At 46.8% G+C, this 17,277-nt stretch overlaps 1 protein-coding gene across 3 annotated transcripts; it reads right to left on the reverse strand.

The window, feature by feature from the left end:
- Nucleotides 1-101: 101 nt before the first annotated feature.
- On the reverse strand, nt 102-17,276 carry CRAT (carnitine O-acetyltransferase). Of its 3 annotated transcripts, XM_075055602.1 has the most exons (15): nt 17,126-17,211; nt 14,672-14,774; nt 13,023-13,286; nt 12,431-12,549; nt 10,178-10,231; nt 8,973-9,138; nt 8,213-8,387; nt 7,544-7,722; nt 6,385-6,485; nt 5,810-5,929; nt 5,173-5,295; nt 4,681-4,816; nt 4,135-4,197; nt 3,470-3,607; nt 102-2,872 (listed from the first exon to the last, which is right to left on the reverse strand). In XM_075055602.1, the coding sequence occupies exons 2-15, from the start codon at nt 14,699-14,701 to the stop codon at nt 2,657-2,659; spliced, it is 1,884 nt and encodes a 627-aa protein (XP_074911703.1). In that variant the 5' UTR covers nt 14,702-14,774; nt 17,126-17,211; the 3' UTR covers nt 102-2,656. The 3 variants fall into 3 exon arrangements, with proteins under 3 accessions (XP_074911703.1, XP_074911704.1, XP_074911702.1); XM_075055603.1 differs by lacking the exon at nt 14,672-14,774 and having other exon boundaries at nt 17,126-17,276; XM_075055601.1 differs by lacking the exon at nt 17,126-17,211 and having other exon boundaries at nt 14,672-16,994.
- Nucleotide 17,277: the final 1 nt, after the last annotated feature.

Consider the following 17,277-nt stretch of genomic DNA (forward strand, 5'->3'; position numbering starts at 1 on the left):
TGTAATGATTTTAGTGTCCTTTCAAGCACTTCAAATCAGCTTCATTCATCTGAATTTCAGTTCCGTGTATCATTAAGGATGCATTAAGTGGTTTATGAATCTTGTATCTCTTTCAGTGTGATAGTCTGCTTCTTGCAGCTGTATTCTGCTGAAGCTAGTGGGATATCCAGAATAGATCAATCCCATCTTCTGAGATACAGTCACAGCAGTGCATACTTCTGCTTAATCTTTAATAGGCACTTTCCTTTGAGAGCCTTCCCCTTTGAGACAGCAGTAGAAAAGGGCCAGTCTCAAATACTTAAGTGGCAATACTGTAGCATCAGTGGTTGAAGGCATTGCAGACAGGGAGAAATAACTCATCCCCTAGCAACAGAGGTTGATTCAGTATGGGGGGAGGGTTACTTTGGCAAAAGGAATATTTTTTCAATGTAAAAGGCTCCATGAACCCAGATGTTATTCCAGCAAGGTTTGGTCTTTTATGTAGTATTTACACAATCACTTACACTTTGATAATACTGAGTATCCTCTTGCAGTTTTCAGTCCAATTCATACAGAGGAGTCAACAGAGCAGGGATGTGTGCTTGCAGGTTTGTAGTGCTCCTATTGGTTTTTTTTTAGATTATCTCACTCCATTCAGGATTCTTCTAAAAGATCAACTAAATCCATGTAGATGATGCGAAAGTGGCAGTTCATACAATCACTGGCTGTGCAGGTGAGTTTCAGTTAAATTTTCCTTTAAGGTTTATTTAGGTATAAGAAGCTTTGAAATAACATCCTTTTAGGAAAAAAATGCAGTAGTGTTGGCTTGTGTCTTTCAAGAAGCAAATTAGAATGATTTTTTTTTTCTTTAAACAGGTTTAGTGCAAACTTCTTCATATATGTTCACCAAGGCACTTTGATCATGTCCCTTGCTGTTCTATGATCAAAAAAGTAGCAATTACGATCAAGTATTTCCCTGGTAACAAAACAGGCCATCAGACTCCTAATGCTTCTTGTTTATGGTGATGTCCCAGCAGCCACATCTTGAATGGTGTATAATTCAAATATTAAATTCCTGTTGCAGAAATAGCACTAGAGTTCTTCATTACCATACAGTTTTACTAAATAAAAGTAGAGTCAGGAGCTTGGATTCTGGCAGATTCATTGGAAGTAGTGCTTACAAAAATTCCTGTGCTGCACTTGTATGTTAATGTTTATATATAATCTTTTACTGTCTCAAGTTTGTCAACTGAACATGAAAACACTATCATGAGATCATTCTCTCACAGAATAGAGCTGGCACAAATCTAAGTAACACCGCAGGAAGAAAAAACTCCGAAGAGTGGCAGAAAAGGTGCTGTACTGCTAACTGCAGGAACAATGGCTGCCACAGTGCACAAACATATACACTGCCCACATGTTCTCAGCTTTCTTCCTGCTTTTCAAGATTTTCTGCCTTGTTAAAGCAGAGTGCTGTGAAAGAAGGGTGATTCTGCAGCTGCTTTTCCTTTGACTCTAACAGATTTTAACTCTGTGGGCTAGAAATGGAAGTATGTTCTGGAGTTCCTGATCAGAAACATTCTTATTTGTCCACAAATTAGGCATAACACATTATGCACAAATATGTTGTTTCTGAAGGTAAGGTATAAAATCACATTAGGTTCACATGCATGCCCTGCAGGAGGCTAGGCATGTGGCCTTCTGGCTAGTAAACAGGACGTCAGCATCTTTTTCTTTTCCTCAATTCCAAAGAAAGGTACAATGAAGCAAGTGTTCTGCTAAATGCATAGGCGAGCCCTTCTCATCTCCACAAATGTTAACATACATAAAGCCAAAGCTAGCAAAACCTGTGTGAGAGAAGTTTTGTAGAAACTTTGTGGGGAAAAAAGCTTTATACTGAGCCTGAAGATCAATGGCTAGGACCACAACAGCAAGCTTAACAAAGCCCAAAACAACAACAACAAAAAAACCACCTTACTTTGTAGCAAATGATATTCTGTTGTTAATAGGGTCAGTGCAACAGAAAGGAGAACCCAGCATCCTAAAATGAGGGGAACATTCCTAGGCCTGTAAAGCAGGTAGTGGTTGGAGTGCCTGGGATAAGTAGTGCAGTGCACTCGAACACAACTGGATCTGCTCTGACTTAAGAACTTCTTTCTCCCCTTGCCAAATTTCAATGGTGAAGTTTTGCTGGAGCAGCAGAAAAATCTTCTGTCAATTCTGAAAGATGCTGTGCTCTTCAGAAGATGAAACCAGCAAAAAGACTTGGTCTTATAGTAGTTCCATCATTATAATAAACATTCCCTGCTTTTCCTGGAGGAGAGCTACCTTCCTCACCAAATGGATTTAGATACTGATAAGGGGAGTGCTTTCTGTATTCCTTTACAGTAAGTTCCATAAAAATCATATTTCAGTCCTCTTTGAGAACAGGAAGGTGTACTTTGCATTGATGGAAGAGGACCAGTCAGTTCTACTTCAGCTTAAGACAGTGTTTCCTCTCACCACAGAGTCCAATATCTGCAGATGACTATTCTGTAACCTCTTGCTGAAAACAAATGGTAGATGCCCTCCTAGGTTCCAGGGCAAGCTGTTCCCTCAAGCATTTTCTGAGGAACTGGGAACTTCAGTGCATGAGGGATAGCCCCTTTAGTTGGGGGTTTTGCATCATGTTTGCCTCTTACAGTTTGGATTTGGGAGTGGACTGGAGCAAGATCCTCATGTCTAGCAGTGCTTTCTCAAGATAATGTGCCATGCGGGCTGCATTTGTGTCAGCACAGCTGTTGAATGCTGAAATTGCAAAGTTGATGTGTTCATCCATAGGGTTGTAACAGATTCCATAGCCATCTGGAACCACGGGACCAAAACACATCACACAGTCTGTCTTTGCTGGGACCTGTGGAGACAATGCGATTAAAAATTTCTAACCAGAGAGAAATGTAGCCATCAAATGCTAACAGCTCTGTCAACAGTAGAAGAAACTGCCATCTCATTAAAATGCTCTAGAAGAGGGCCTTTTTGGTCACTCACCTACCACCACATGCATGCTGGATTCTACCATTTAGTAGCGAAGTGTTTTCCTATTCATTTGCAACGGAGTACTTGTCCCCAAGATAAGCTTGTAATAGGTTACTAACAGAACTCTATTGGTAAAAATCACAGCACAGCAGATGGACATAAAGCTATTCTGGCAGTTAACTTCAATTGATCTCACTTGCATTTAGACACCAAACACTTTTGGTGATCTTGGCTTTGGTTATGCTAGGGTGGTGTTTTTTTTGTTTTTTTTTTTTTTTTTTTACAGGGTTGAGAGGGACTGTAGCAGCTGTAAGATCGTATCTGCAGCTTTATGGAATTAGTAGAAGCCTTAAAAATTTCTGTCCCCAAATGAAGATTAGTTTCTAACATAAGGGAACGAAGGAGAAATGTGGAGAAGAAGGGCAATGAAAAGAAACCAAGAAAGCACTTCTGTCTTTGCTTGGATGAGTCCTACCTGGCTGGTTGAGAGATTGAAGTGCATTGCAACAGCGTATGCTGTGTCCATGAACAGTTCAGGCATGCTCACTAGGTCCTCAATAGCTTGAAGCTTCAAGCCTAAGAGGTGGCGGTCTATTGCATTGCCCCTTATTGCCTGTAAGGAAGGAAGACTAGATGAAAGCCTGTCTAGCAGGCAAGCGAGCAAAACTATCAATTTCTTTGGGTTAAAGAAAAGAACACTTCTAAAAATCTTTAAATGTTTAAAGTTAGAAGGAAACTAGATTTTGCCTTTAGAACCAAGAGTCAGTCTTGCTTGTAAGGACTGTGAAATTAAACATACCAGTGGAACCAACCTTACCAGTTCCTGCCTACGGGCTCCCTGTGGTTTAAGGGGTCCTCATGCAACTTTAGCATTTATCAGCAACAATGACGGTGAGAACTGAAGCTATTTTCATATTTGATTCCCTCCTTTCGGTCAGTCACAAGGGACACTTAAACCACTAGCTAGGGAGAAAGGATTCAGTCTGTGGCCTAGAACACTGTCAAATCAGTTAGACATATGCAACAGCACTAACAGCCACATTGCTATGTCAGCAGAGAAAACTCTTCAAGTCTTGACTTTCACCAGAACCCTTATTTGCTAGGTAAAACCCCAAGTCTGGCTGCATAGAGGGCACTCACCATATCAGTGTATTGCCTGTGGGCCTGGGTGGCTCTCCTCAGCAAGTCTGCTTTCTCCTGGTCCTGAGAACACACAGATCTGTCTGTAAGTTTTTCTGCAGAATGGAAAACCTCATTTTGGCTGTTCTTCTAGGATGGAGGGCATTTCTGCCTTGTGTGTCTATCCTAGACTAATTTTTAGATTTACTAGATTTAATTTTTAAATCATTTTGTTGGCTGCGTTACTTCATTCTGAATGGAGTTCTCCATCCATCAGTAGCAAAACTTAGTTTGAGTAGCTAAACAGACTTCTAGAAGGAACATACTTCTTTTTGGTGGGATTAGAAATGTCCATGTGTTGTTTCCCAGGCTTTCAATACACGTGAAAATAAAGCCAAATTAAACCCAAGGTGCGTGACTATACACTCCAAGCAATGTTTTAGCTCAACTTCATATCAGGTGCAGTTCTGCTTAGCTGAAAGCAGCTGACACAGGGTTAGCCAAATAAGCAGCTTTCCTCTTTTTCTGGAGTGGAGTCCTTTTACTCCACTTCTTTAGGATCCTCACCGATTTGTCAGGGCTGTCCATTGATTGCACAAACTTAAGAGATTCTACAGAAGTGGAGCGGATGGTGTCTGTGCGGCCCAGGCGGAACATCCTTAGCGATGCACTCTCGTATGTGGCACAAACGTGGCCATACATCCTGGAAGGTGGAGAAGAAAGCCACAAAAGTGAGTTTGCCCTGGGAGAAATGGCCTCTTGTGAAGCAGAACTGCAGGGAAGGGGAAGACTTCACAGGAGTGAGTCCCACTGACAGCTGACCTCTGATGCTTCCTTACTAGGACTGTACACGTACAGAAGGGTAAATCTCACCTGTTGCTTGGCAGTTGCCACAAGTAAAGTCTGCTGTTCAGTCCCAGTGCATGGGGAAAACGTGGGACTGACTTAGAAAGCAGGCCATAGCAGCCTGCGAGAGACTTGTCTTTGCCACCTTTATCAAGCTTACATATTTGAGTCTGATGGTGAACAGGTTGAGAAGCTACCTATTGGTGGTCTTACCTGTAATATGCTAGCTGCAAGGCTAGCTGGATAAAGGCATCGGGACTTATCTTCTCTGACTTGGGGAAAGTTTTCCCAAATTGATGAAAGACCATGACTTTGACATCCAGGTCTTCGACCATTCTGCAAAGAAAGAAAAAGGAAGTGTTCCTTTGTCTGTTGCTTGTACTTGTAACATAAAGGTATGGATTTGCTTTCACAAGGCTCAGAGAGAACAGGCTATCTGGATCTGACCTACGCAGGGACAGAGCGCTCCATCACACACAGATTTGTTTGGGCAGCACCACAGAGATGAGCTTTTTCTGGCCACTGCTGAAAATCTTCAGGTTAGATGGGCTTGTGTGTGTATATGTGTTTATGCTCCAGTATCCCTAGTTAGATCCACTAAAGCCTTGCTCTTTCTCAGTAAATGGGATGAATCAGTAATTACCCCTTTCCAGCACCTTTGACTTTATTCCTGGCAGGTGGCTTTAGTATGCTTTTCAGCTAGGTTCAATGCTGTTGACCCAAGAAGTCACTGGGAAGACTCCCTGGCTGCAGTGGGGGAAGCCTCACTTAAACCACTGTCATGTTCCAAAAGGGGACATGAATTACTCCCTCAGTCACTCCCCAGACCTCTCCACAGCTTTGTACTTACATGTTGAGGTTCTGCTTTGCCTTCTCTATGTCATTCTTGATTTCTGGGGTGATGTTAAACCGCAGCTTTTTGGGCATTGGCAAAGGAATCATGGGCGATCTTACCAGCTCAGGTTTCTTCCTGCATAGAGAAATGATTATGTTTAACCCGACCTTGAACAGCTAAGCACATCAGAACCTGAGTAGAAATGCACAGGAGATCTTCCCTAACACCTTGTGACACTAGTCAAAGGCTGAAAAATTCTTCACAGTGCCATTACAGCGTTTTTTGAAGGGTATGAATGAAATGTCTTCTGTGCCTTCTGCCCAAAAGAAACACCTCTCCCAGGCAAAAGGCCTGTTTGAACAGTGCAATTCCCTAAGAATGGAAGCAGCAGCAAAACTTAGCAGAGTAGCTCAACCACTTAATTCTCATCACAAATACAAGAACTGCAATACCTAATTAGCATACCACTACCCTTCCTCCAGAACAAGTTCCTAGGGGGTGAGCAGTGAAGAGGCATGTTTTTGGGGAGCAGGTGGTTTAAAACCTATCTATCTCAAATGCTGAGAAAAATTAGAGGAGGCAGGACTCACGTGTACTCCACGATGTGATCCAGAAGAGCGACAATGGGTGGGCCTTCTGAGGGAGCATGCTCATATACAAGACCACAGGAGCCATCTTCAGCAATGATGAACTATGAGAGAAGCATGAGAGGACAGTGTTGAAGACAGACATCCAGTGTGTGAAGCAGGAGCTATCCAGAGAGATGTTAGTATCTCACTGCTCTGTATCAGAATGGACAGTGATCCTATCCTTGCACACTGGAAAGGTACCACAAAGGTCTCATTTAGCAGAACAACACTGGAAGCCTTTCAGCAGGCTTAGAAGATCTGATAGCACTGTTACAGTTTTGCAAAATTAACTGGATTAAGAGTGTGCTGTGCCTGATAGACATATTGGTATGATCAGTGTCCGGGCAATACAGAGTGGTTCAATGGTTTTAATTTACTTTGATGCACACATAACACAGGAATAATATCATGTGCTGGCTTACTCTTACTTTTCAGTTAGCTGGAACATCTAAGCATTATCCGATCAATGAAGAGTTCCAAATAGGAACAAAATAGCTGAAAACATTATGAAGAGTTCAGCAGATATGAGAAGAATCTTTTAAAGCACTACTGCTACTATCCACAAGCCAGGATATACCAACTAATGAAGGAGAAGCTTGAATAGCAGCTGCTGTTGAAGGGTCTTGACAAGACTGAATGGAGAAGAGATCAGACGGATGCCATGGGATGGCAGCTTATGTTTGAAAAGACAAAACAAAACAAAAAGCCATTGGGCAGCTTCTGGCAGAAACAGGAAAAGTGACAAGCCTAGAGGAGATACAAGGAACAGACCTCCCTACGTTTGGGCTGCCTCCAAGCAGAGGCGGCATTGTTCACTGCAGGCAGAAAATTGATTCACAAGGAACACAAAGAACCACTACACTGAATAAGCGTGGGCAGATGCAGTAAAAGAAACAAAAGTCCCTGAGGCAGGAATGAATGCTTGTGGTGACTGCAAGGGAAACCATAGGATCTCATACTGTCAGCCACCACACCTTGTCTCCCCTATTTCTCCACTCTCTTAATACGAGGAAAACTTTCCTGCAACAGGTTTCTGGGATTTCTTGGACCTTCGTAGTCTCAGGAGAAAGCATCTCCTCCAGAGCCATGTCTTCAGGATCTTTAGAACATCAGCACTTACTTGAAGGGTTTTGTCGAACCATCGGTTCCCACTGTTCCAGCGACTGCCTCCACCATGCAGCATCTGAGCAGCCACACGGCTCTTGTAGATGTCCTCAGACACCCGTGGCATAGGTGCATCAAGGCAGACAGTGCAAATGCTCTTCTCAATTGTACGCACAGATTCCTTATTGGTCTTATCTGGGAGAGAAATGAACAGCAAATAAGGAAGGGGAGTTGAAAAACTTGCATTTTAATTGGAGGGAGACTGAAATTTGAAAGAGCAGGTTTGAAGGACCCGGTGTTGGATTACCACTATACCTCAATGCAGTACTGGTCATTTAGAGGTGTATGCAGTTATTAAAATTGTAGTCAGCTGGTTTGTTACAGGTGTGAGCATGCTGCATTCACCCTCCTTTTTTCATGTTTCTTACGTCCCACCCATTTGCAAGGCAACAAACTCTAGGATTTCAGGTCTAACAAACCAAGCTTTGGACTTCACCTGTGTACCTTCCAAACAAAAAATAACAACACTTTGCAATGAAATCAGGTTGCTTCTTTGAGGTGAAAAGCTCATGTTCTCTGTCCAGAACAACCTTCCAAAGGAAAGAACTGAGCAGAGCACAGCAGTGAGGTTGGTAGTTCAAGCATTCGTGGTTGTTAGCACTTGCATGTTAGGGGCTCTACAGACCTTTCAGAAGGTTATTGTAGGCTTTTGCCCAGCTGTTTCGGTGGTTGGTGGTGAGGATCCCAATGGGTTCTTTGTTTGTTTGGAGGGAGGTGTTCCATATCTTCTCCAGCTGAATGAAGAGCTGATCAGTGGTAAGGGGACTTCCATCACTGTTGTAAACATCCAGCTCAAAGAACTGAAGGTGAGAAGAGTGGACAAGGACAGAGACAGAACATGAGAGATATTTATTGTCCAGCCTCAGAAACAGGGAACAGCCACTTTGAGAAGGTAAGACCTGACTTAAGAACTCAGCCTGTAAGCAGACCTTCAAAGGATGCTCAGAATTGAGAGACCCAAGTCCAACTTCCCTTGCTGGGCATAAATACAGTCCAGGTTTTAAGAAGCTCAGAAGCCACGGTAATAAGGGCCAAAACACATGAGGAATTCCTATTTCTGAGACTCAGCTGTGATGGTAGGGTTTGTTATGCAATTTCCACTTGCAATTTCCAATTCCAGACATGATCTCTGGGCTTTGAGAGGAACTGCAGGGACAAGAAACAGGACAAGAGCATTTTTCTGCCTCATAGTCTGTTGCTTGCACACAGCAATCCCAGCTATTGGCCAGCTAAAGCCAAAGGAGATAAGGGGAGCAGGAATGAATCCCTGGTGAGGCAAACCTTGCAGGCAGAGACTTTCTGTTGTTCCCTTTCCTCTGGACTACAGCTAGCTGAAAGGGACACCTGCATCTAAACAAACCTTGAAAGCTCATCAGCTGCCATACCTGGAAGTTGTGAACCACTGTGATGTGTCTGGACTGCTTTTTGCCTTTGGCATAGTTGACAATGGAGTCCCGCTTGGGCCCAGGAATGCGGCAGGATGAGAGGATCTGGTAGTACTGGTTCATGCAGAGGGGCTTCCCACCCAGGTACTCCACTGGAAGGGTCTCACTGGAGACACAGCAAGGTAAGGAGGAAGGGGGAGAAAAACCAGATCAGTGAGAAGGCCTGCACTCCCCACACAAGACAGGCATAGGCTCAGCCATGCAGCTGCTGTCACTCACTCCAGCAATACCTAAACATGTTGGTGCTGATGGTATAAAAAAAGGGGCTGTCCTTACCTACTGCTACTGGCTTTCTTAGTAGGGGGTACAAAAAAAAGTCTGTTTGCTGGCCTTTCATTTGGGAAGGGGAAAACCATTATCCTCTGTAACACCAGAAAAATAAATCTCTGGACCTACTACATAGCTTAGCATACACCATGCTGTCTGCAGAGAAGAATCCAGGGCACAATATACTGGGAGATGTATTGTTTCCTGTGAAATGGCAGAAAGAGGTTTTCAGCTATAATTTTGAGTGGTGACTGTCTGATGTGCTATCTATGACTCACGAACTAGATAGACTGGGACTCAACCAATCACTTGAGCAGTCATATTCCAACTACCCTTCTCACAGCTGGCCCTGAGCCTTGTCTGAATTTGGATGTAAAGGTGTGATGTTGGTAATGTGTTGGTAAACATATTTTTGGAATATAAATAAGGCATGGTCAGCAGAGGTTTGTTGGTGATCAGAAGAAAAAGAGTAAGGAGGAGCAAATTTCTCCAGAGTTCATCCTGTCTAGCTGGGAGATGATAAACACCAGAAACCCAAAACGAGAGAAACAAATTCCTGCTGCCTGAGCTGTAACTTGTTCTATGCGCAAACAAAAGTATGTAGCTCCACAGGACTGTCAGTCAGGCTCACTCCCTCTAAGCACATACACATGCCAATGAAAGTATTAAGTTAAACAACATGAAGAAAGAAAAGTAAATTTGCTTTTTCCCAGTGGTGGTGACCTTGGCAGTGAGCAGTGATGTTGATTACAATATCTCTTTTCAGATATTTGCTGTCTTCTCTTGCCTTTCTATTTGGAAGGGAGATTTACTGACTAGGCTCAGCCTTGCTATGACAGTAAAGGACACATGAGAAGTCAGGAGGGTCACTCACTCACTTGTCAATCATGGTCTTGAAATCCAGGATGCCCTCGATCAGCTTGGCAGCAAACCTGGAAAAATATCAAATGTAACAAGTTGAGATTCAAACACAGAACATCTGGGGCTCAGGAGCTAGCTAAGGAGGGCTAGCAGAGCTTCTCTCTGCTCCTTAGAAAGTGAAGCCTTTCTGCCAAGTCCCTATTGTGCCCATCTCTGGTTAGTTGATACAGCCACTCTGGGGTTGTGATTTCAGATTGCTGGATAGTTCTACCATGTAGCGCTTTTTTATGTATCTTACTGTATAACCAAGGAACTCTGGACAACTTTCAAGAAAGCAGGGTTCAGTCCAGATGTATATATAAATGACCCTCTAACAGCAGCATTTGTTACTGACATGTTGAGATTTTATCACATCCTAGTTCTGTCTTAGCATTAAAACAGCACCAAGAAAAGGGGATTTCTGTCCTTCTCTGGCCAGGGGCCACCTCTGAGTTTCAAGCCAAGACGCAGCTGTATCTCCCTGCATCCAAGACTCACCACTGCCGACTTAGTTCCTACCCAGTGAATGTTCTGCTGCTAATGCAACTCTTAAGAGCATTTCTCTGACATTGAGGGATCTGAAACAAATGCAGACATGCTGCGTGCTGACACTGAGGTGGTGTGTTTACCAGGATCAACATAAGCACTGCCACTGCCAACTCCCAGCAGGGAGGGAGGCTGTGACAAGCCACATCAAACTGCTTAGCTGAGAGTGACAGGTTGGCCTGCTCTGAGCTGGGAGCTCCCACCCATGCATGGGAGGAAGGGGGCAGGAGGTCACTGTGACAAGAGGTTGCAGTCAGCTGAGCTTCAAAGGCTTTAAAGTGGTGCAAGCATTTGGCATTTGCAGGCAGTGTCATCTAGATTTGCTCAGCCTACCCATCCCTAGTAAAAATCTAAGGACATAACTCCAAGAACCTAAAGGCTGTTAAACAAATAAGACATCCTGCAAAGTAGTTTTCAATGAAAATTTCCCAGCCTTATTGCAAAATGTGAGGAAGTAAAACAGCTGGGAAACAACAGTGAAAGAGCCTATGTTCCTTTTCAGAGAGCAAACAGCCTGGGAGCAGAGTTAGGGCTTGAGGGGGAGGGGTTAGTCAACTTGTTTTCAGCCAGCAGTGTTGCCAGATTAAGGAATGGAGAACTCCACCTTCTAAACTTGCCTCTTGGCTCCTGAAGCTTTAGTGTCAAGCCATGCTGTCAAACTTCCTTCTGCAGCCACAAACTGTACAAACACGCATTTAGATTCTATTTTACATGGGAGCCCAGATTCTTATGCAGCTGCTCAATTCCACTGGTTGGGGCACTGGTAGTGCTCCAGATCTTATCTTCTATTTGGATTACTTAAGAGTGAATAATATGAGAGGTTTCAAAGATGTTTGTCTAGTCTTGCACTGTCCCCATAAGGCTCACCCTCTGCACCTCAGCTTAGGTGTACCCAAGGGAGTGGAAGGGAGGATTTGTTCTCAGCCTCACTGCTCCCCTGGTGGTACTTTTGATCTGCCAGAGCAGTGATGACTAGTAACTCTGTATAAAGGTCAATGCTAAAGCTTTGCAGGTGGATTTAACACACTGGTAGTGGTGGTTAAAAATTAAAAGGAGACCACAAGGAAGAGAGGACATGGCAGGGTTTGATTGCAAGGAAAAGCTCAGAGTGCAGAGGCTGGTCACTGTTAAGTTTCCCAAACCATAAATCACAAGTGAAATGATACAGAAGGGGCCAGTCCCCTGCAGGAACAGACTGAATGACAGTCCCTACAGCAGGCTCCCTCATCCCTATAAACTAGCAAACTCCAGAGGCATTTCTGGTTGGTCTCCCTTACATGCCTGGGCTACTTTTTATGCCTCCTTCAACTGCACACACAATCTTAGTGCTTCTTAGTCTTTAGGGTGTCAGATATATCCTCACAGTGCCTCCAGCCAGTGATTTCGCCATCTTGCAATGAAGATTTGTGCTAGAGCAAAGACTGAAACGTAGGCTTTTAGTCCCTGTTTAGTACCTGAACCACTGGACTCCTTGTTTTTCCCCCTTGATGAAATATTTAGTCTGGTGCAACCAGGAGTATCCTAACAGCCTGGCAGCCTTTCTTTATCTGCACAGCACAAACAGCTATCAAACTTGGGGACCACATGGTAATTGCTCTCCCAATCGGCCTACACACCCTCCTCCCTGTACAGCATAGATAGCTCATCCCATCTGAAACCTAGGGGAAGGTAGAAGAGGACTTTACCTGAGCTGACCTTGTCGATCCAGAAAATCCTGCTTAGGTAAAACCACACCTGGGCTGGAGTGGACCACAACTGGCAGGCGATACTCCAGGTAAGCTGTCTTCAGCCACCAGTCTGAGAGCTGGGACGGAGAAAGGCAACAGGCATGGCATCTGCTGCTGTTTGACCCAAGCCCGGCTGAACGGTCTCAGCATCCTGCCCCCAGTTCTGTCCCACACTTTGCAAACAAACTGTTCGGGTTTTATGCTTTGCACATGGAATGGTAGATGGGGAATTGAGCAAGGCAGTGGGGGCTCTTGGTGCAGGGCTTGAGCAGAGGGTTTCCTTCAACTTCTTGGGGCAGCTGTGTGATGTTAACAGGTTAGAGGCTTCAGCGGCCACAGACAGGGTCAGCGACTCCCTGTTCTGCCATAAATCTGCTCACCCAAGTCCTGGTGAGGAGCTTGCACAGCTCAGGGAGGTCAGCAGCAGACTGGTCATGAAGGTGATGCCATAAAAACACAGGTGTCAGTGGATGCAACCAGGACATTGGAGAGGTGTGCGTCAGACCTCCACCCTCCCTAACCAGAGCCTGGGGCCAGAGTCCCAACCTACCCAGTTCTCTGTTTTCTTGGCTCTTCTCTCCAGGCCTTTCTGCAGCCTCTCCCCAACACCTCCTGGCTTGCGGAACTCAGCCACCAGCTCCTGCGTGTGGTTCAGCTCCTCCTCGCTGATGATGGGCTGCAGAGCCAGCAGGTAGCGGTCCAGTGTTTGCTGGAGCGGTGGCACAGGCAGATGGGGCAATGCTTCCTGATGAAGTTGGAATCTGCCTGGGATCTTGCTTAAAGCTGTCGGCTTCAGCAGGCCGTAGGGCCTGGCCTGCAAAGCACAGAGCAAATGTCGAGACAAAACTTCCCCCCTGATGTGCACAAAGTAGCAAATAACCTGGATCTGGGAGTCTCCATCCCAACCTCTCTGAGGGCACACAGATGTCTCAGCATGGGAGCAGAGCACCCAAAGCGCAAACGCAAGGCGCAGGTCTAATGATAGCATGCTAGAGATGGTTGTAGGATATCCAGAAAAGCTGAGAAACTTGATCTCCCAAAATACTGATTCTCAGCTCATCAGAGGAAATGCTGCCAGGATAATGACATCTCACTCTCTAGGCACCTTCCAGCTAAGAACCTCCATGCGTTCAACAAAGTCAAACCCTTCCATCCCATGGTAAGTGGGAAGAAAGTAAGTTGTGAAAGAAATATTCATCTTATGTACTGTCAGAAACTGTTTCATGACTTCTTACAACAGCGTAAGGCTCGGAAGTTAAGCAGAACCCTTATGCCAAATCAAACTGCCCTTTTGGCTTTGATGAGGCAGAATTTAGGTGAGTTTGGGGCAGGATTAAAATGCCTCTTCTCTGACTGGCCAGGGATCGTACGTCACCAGCGATGGTCAGAGAAGGACTGGCTGTGATGTCTAGGCCTTGGAGCAATGCTCCTTTACGCCGGTGAACCTCCCAGTTACTGGAGGACCCAGCTATATTAAGAGAACCTCTATCCAGTTGTACCAGTATGGGACTGGCCAAATTACAGGAGTCTTTGGAGAGGAAACAGGGAGAACTGTTCAGGAAATTGTGGGTGATGCCAACAGACTCCTGGGATCTGATGGGGTCATGTGGGAATGAATGCCTTAGAAAGCACTGTACCATTTCCCTGGGCAGAGAAATGAAACAGAGCAAACCCAACTGATAACCAGGAAATTAACTTGCCAGTTTTCTCCCAAAAGAATAACAACATCCTCTTGGGTAAACAGGGTTGGACATCCTTCAGCTTGAAGATGTTTAAATTGTATTCTAAAGGTTTTCAGTCCCCTCTGCTCCTCCCTCTTTATTGGATCTACTGAATCAGACACACTCCTACAGGAGTCCGGACTTTGCATCATCAGCGTACTGAGGATGCAAAGCCAGTGAGAACGTACCCTTTGATTTCCAAGGCAATGAGAAAATAGCTGTCCCGCCACCTCCTCCCAGCAGTTAAGCACAGAGAAGAAGAAAGAGTAAATCTGCAAGGTGACAAAGCCTCTGCATGGTGTTGAGCCCCCAGAGAAAATGCCCTATGCTCTTTGTAGGACCTGGCAAGAACTATGAGATTGAGATTTGGAAAAGGAATGTTAAAAAAAAGAGAAGGGGGAATTACTGAAGCATGAAAGAAGAGTGGGGCTGGGAAGAAATGAAGGGTGTTAATCATGGCAGTGTGGGCATACTGTACCTTGTCTGCTTGCTTCTGATTCCTATCCATGGCTGGTAGGACAGAAAAGATCGTAAACCTCTCCCTCGGCCTGTCTCGGTTTCCTCTTCCACCTGACAATGTGCTGCCCGTGCAGGGCGTCACCTCATTAGCGAACTGCCACATGACTGCTCTGATCAGAGGGCTCAAGGCCAGACACAGGCTTGGGAGAGGATGGGGTAATCAGACCAACAGGTTGCGTCAACTGCCATGAAGGTGTCTTTCTGGGAAGTCCCCCCGTGGCCACTGACCGTCAGCCCTGCACTGCCCAGTCGGTGCTTGCTGATCAATACTGTGTGGGCAGAGTCTCCCTCCGATCAATAGCTCTGGGCCTCCAGCCATGGCAGAAGTGAAGGTGCTGGGGACGTCGTTCCCTCAGCCTTTGCCTGGACCTGCAGTACAGCAGCCATTGCGAGAGAAGCCTGAACATCAGGCAGGGGAGACTCCAATTTACATCCTGGAAGCAGGTGACACTGTGGGCTGTCACCAGATGGGACAAGCTGCAGGGAAGACTTATGCGGGTAATGGGGAATTTAGTCCTTTTGCTCAGGCAAAGGTGGCCAGAGGGTGTCAGATGAGGACAGATCTCCAGTAGGAGCTGGACAGTCACCCAGCATTACTGTAGGTGATGGCAGGATTAATTGGAGATGGGAGAAAATTCAGTTTGGAACTACCCTCACGCTCCATGTGTGTGCGGTCATTATTGCAAGCAGAGACTTTGGGGAGTTCTGGGTTGTCAACCCTTAAAAAAAAAAAGTTATCTCCAAAGCAGGGCAATAACAGAACTGTGCAGTCACAAGGAAAATCACCCCCTCCTTCATGTCAGTCTAATAGATTGAGGGGCAAACAAGCATAGTCTTCTACATAGCTAAGATCAAGTATGATGATTCCAAATGGTTTCAGATTTTCCCTGGGGTAACAGTGAAAATCCCAAACCAAATTAATTGAAAACACTGCATGTTAAAATGTGGAGCAGATTTGTATCTTTCCTCTTTTATGTCCTCTGCTTGTTTGGTTTGAGGTCACTCAAGTGTTTGGTGGGAGGACGAACAGCGATTACAGAGGCGGCAGCTGGCAGCAAGTAGAGCAAACAATCCACCTTTCCCCACAAGCAACAGGGAAAATGAACACCAACGGAGAGCAGGGCATGCAGACATGGCCAGCTTGTGGGCTGGCATTGCTCCTGAGCCACGTTCCAACACAGCAGATGACCTTTTCCAGAGCCTGCAAAGCTGGTGGGAAATCCACCTGTAGTCTGGGGCTGGGGCACAGGAGGAACTTCAGAGCGGTGTCTGATTCCCCGCATGGCCACAACATTTAGGGTCAGAAGACAGAGGTTTGTCTTTTTCTTTTATTTTTAAATTAGAAGCTGCAGAACCCCTCAAGCTCAGAGACCACCAGCCCTGCCTGGCCACTCAGAAAGTGTCTCCGGGAGTGAATCCATCATGTCATCCCGCCCTGCCTCCTCCTCTCTGTGATCCGTCAGTGTCTGCAATAAACAGTTCCTAAGACCAGATGTGGGGCTGACAGCTCTGCTGCGTATGTAGCCTTCCCCCTGCTCGCAGTGAAAGGCACGTTTTAAAGGCGAAGCCTGCAGCTACAGACAGCTGCTTCTTGGGCTTCCCTCGCTCCTGACCAGCCATGGCCAGCATCCACCTTCCCTGCTGTCGTCCAGCCCCAAGCCCTCCATCTCTGACAGCTCTGGTGAATGTTCCAGCACGCAGTGCTCCCTCAAGGCACGTGAAGAAACCAAACCGGCTTGGAAGATGAACTTCAGCAGCATCCCTCCCTGTCACCCCGGGATAAGCAGCGCTCTCACGGCTCCCCACCGGTGGCGAAGACCTTTCCAGCCCTCCTCCCAACTGGGATCCTCGTCCGAGAGAAACACATGTCTGCAGCGCGCCTTAATCACCGTCCTTATGGCCCTAACGAAGGCAGCCGTGCTTCCCCTCCGGGTTTAGGGAGCGGTGCCGGACCCCGACAGCAGCAATGCCACGGAACCGGGTCAGGGTGGCCCTTCGTGCTGGAGCTTTGCGGAGCCATCTCCCCCCTAACCCCTTCATCTCCTCCCCTGCCCCTTCTAAACTCCTCCCGGCAGCTCGAACCGGCAGACTGGGGCTGGCGGAGGCCTCCCCCGGCGGCACCGGCCCGCGACACCCCTGCGGCGGGGCCGTGGCGCAGGCCCCCGCCCCGGCCGCTGCTGACCGCCGGCGATTCCTGCCCCTTATCGAGGCCCAGGGATGGCCGGGGGCCGTGTGCCGCCTGCCCGGCACGGGGAAAGCCCCCGGGGCCACCCGGTCACCGCCAGCCCCTTCCCTCCAGGTCCGGTGGCGCGGCCCGGCCGACATCCTCCCCCCCCCCCCCGCCGCGTCCCGGACTGGTTAGAGCCCCCCTCACCACCACCCGGTGTCCCCTCGGAGCGCGGCTGGCACTTACCACAGCCCTCGTCACGAAGGCCAGCATGGCTCCGCGCCCGCCCGCGGCCCCGGCCGCCGCCCGCCGCAAGGACACCGGCGACACCGGCCGCCGCCGCCGCCGCCCCGCTCGGCCGCCAGGGGGCGGGGCCGTCCCGCCGCCATCTTGGAGCG

The sequence above is a fragment of the Buteo buteo genome, chromosome 23 (genome assembly GCF_964188355.1).
Source record: "Buteo buteo chromosome 23, bButBut1.hap1.1, whole genome shotgun sequence".
Lineage (NCBI taxonomy): Eukaryota > Metazoa > Chordata > Aves > Accipitriformes > Accipitridae > Buteo > Buteo buteo.

Excerpts from the sequence above, each read along its gene's own strand:
- CRAT (XM_075055601.1), bottom strand. The coding sequence starts at position 14,815 with ATGTGGCAGTTCGCTAATGAGGTGACGCCCTGCACGGGCAGCACATTG. Across the intron at positions 12,550-13,022 it reads CCAAGAAAACAGAGAACTGG|CTCTCAGACTGGTGGCTGAA; the intron begins GTAGGTTGGGAC and ends TCTCCGTCCCAG. Across the intron at positions 4,198-4,680 it reads TGGACAGCCCTGACAAATCG|GACCAGGAGAAAGCAGACTT; the intron begins GTGAGGATCCTA and ends GTGTGTTCTCAG.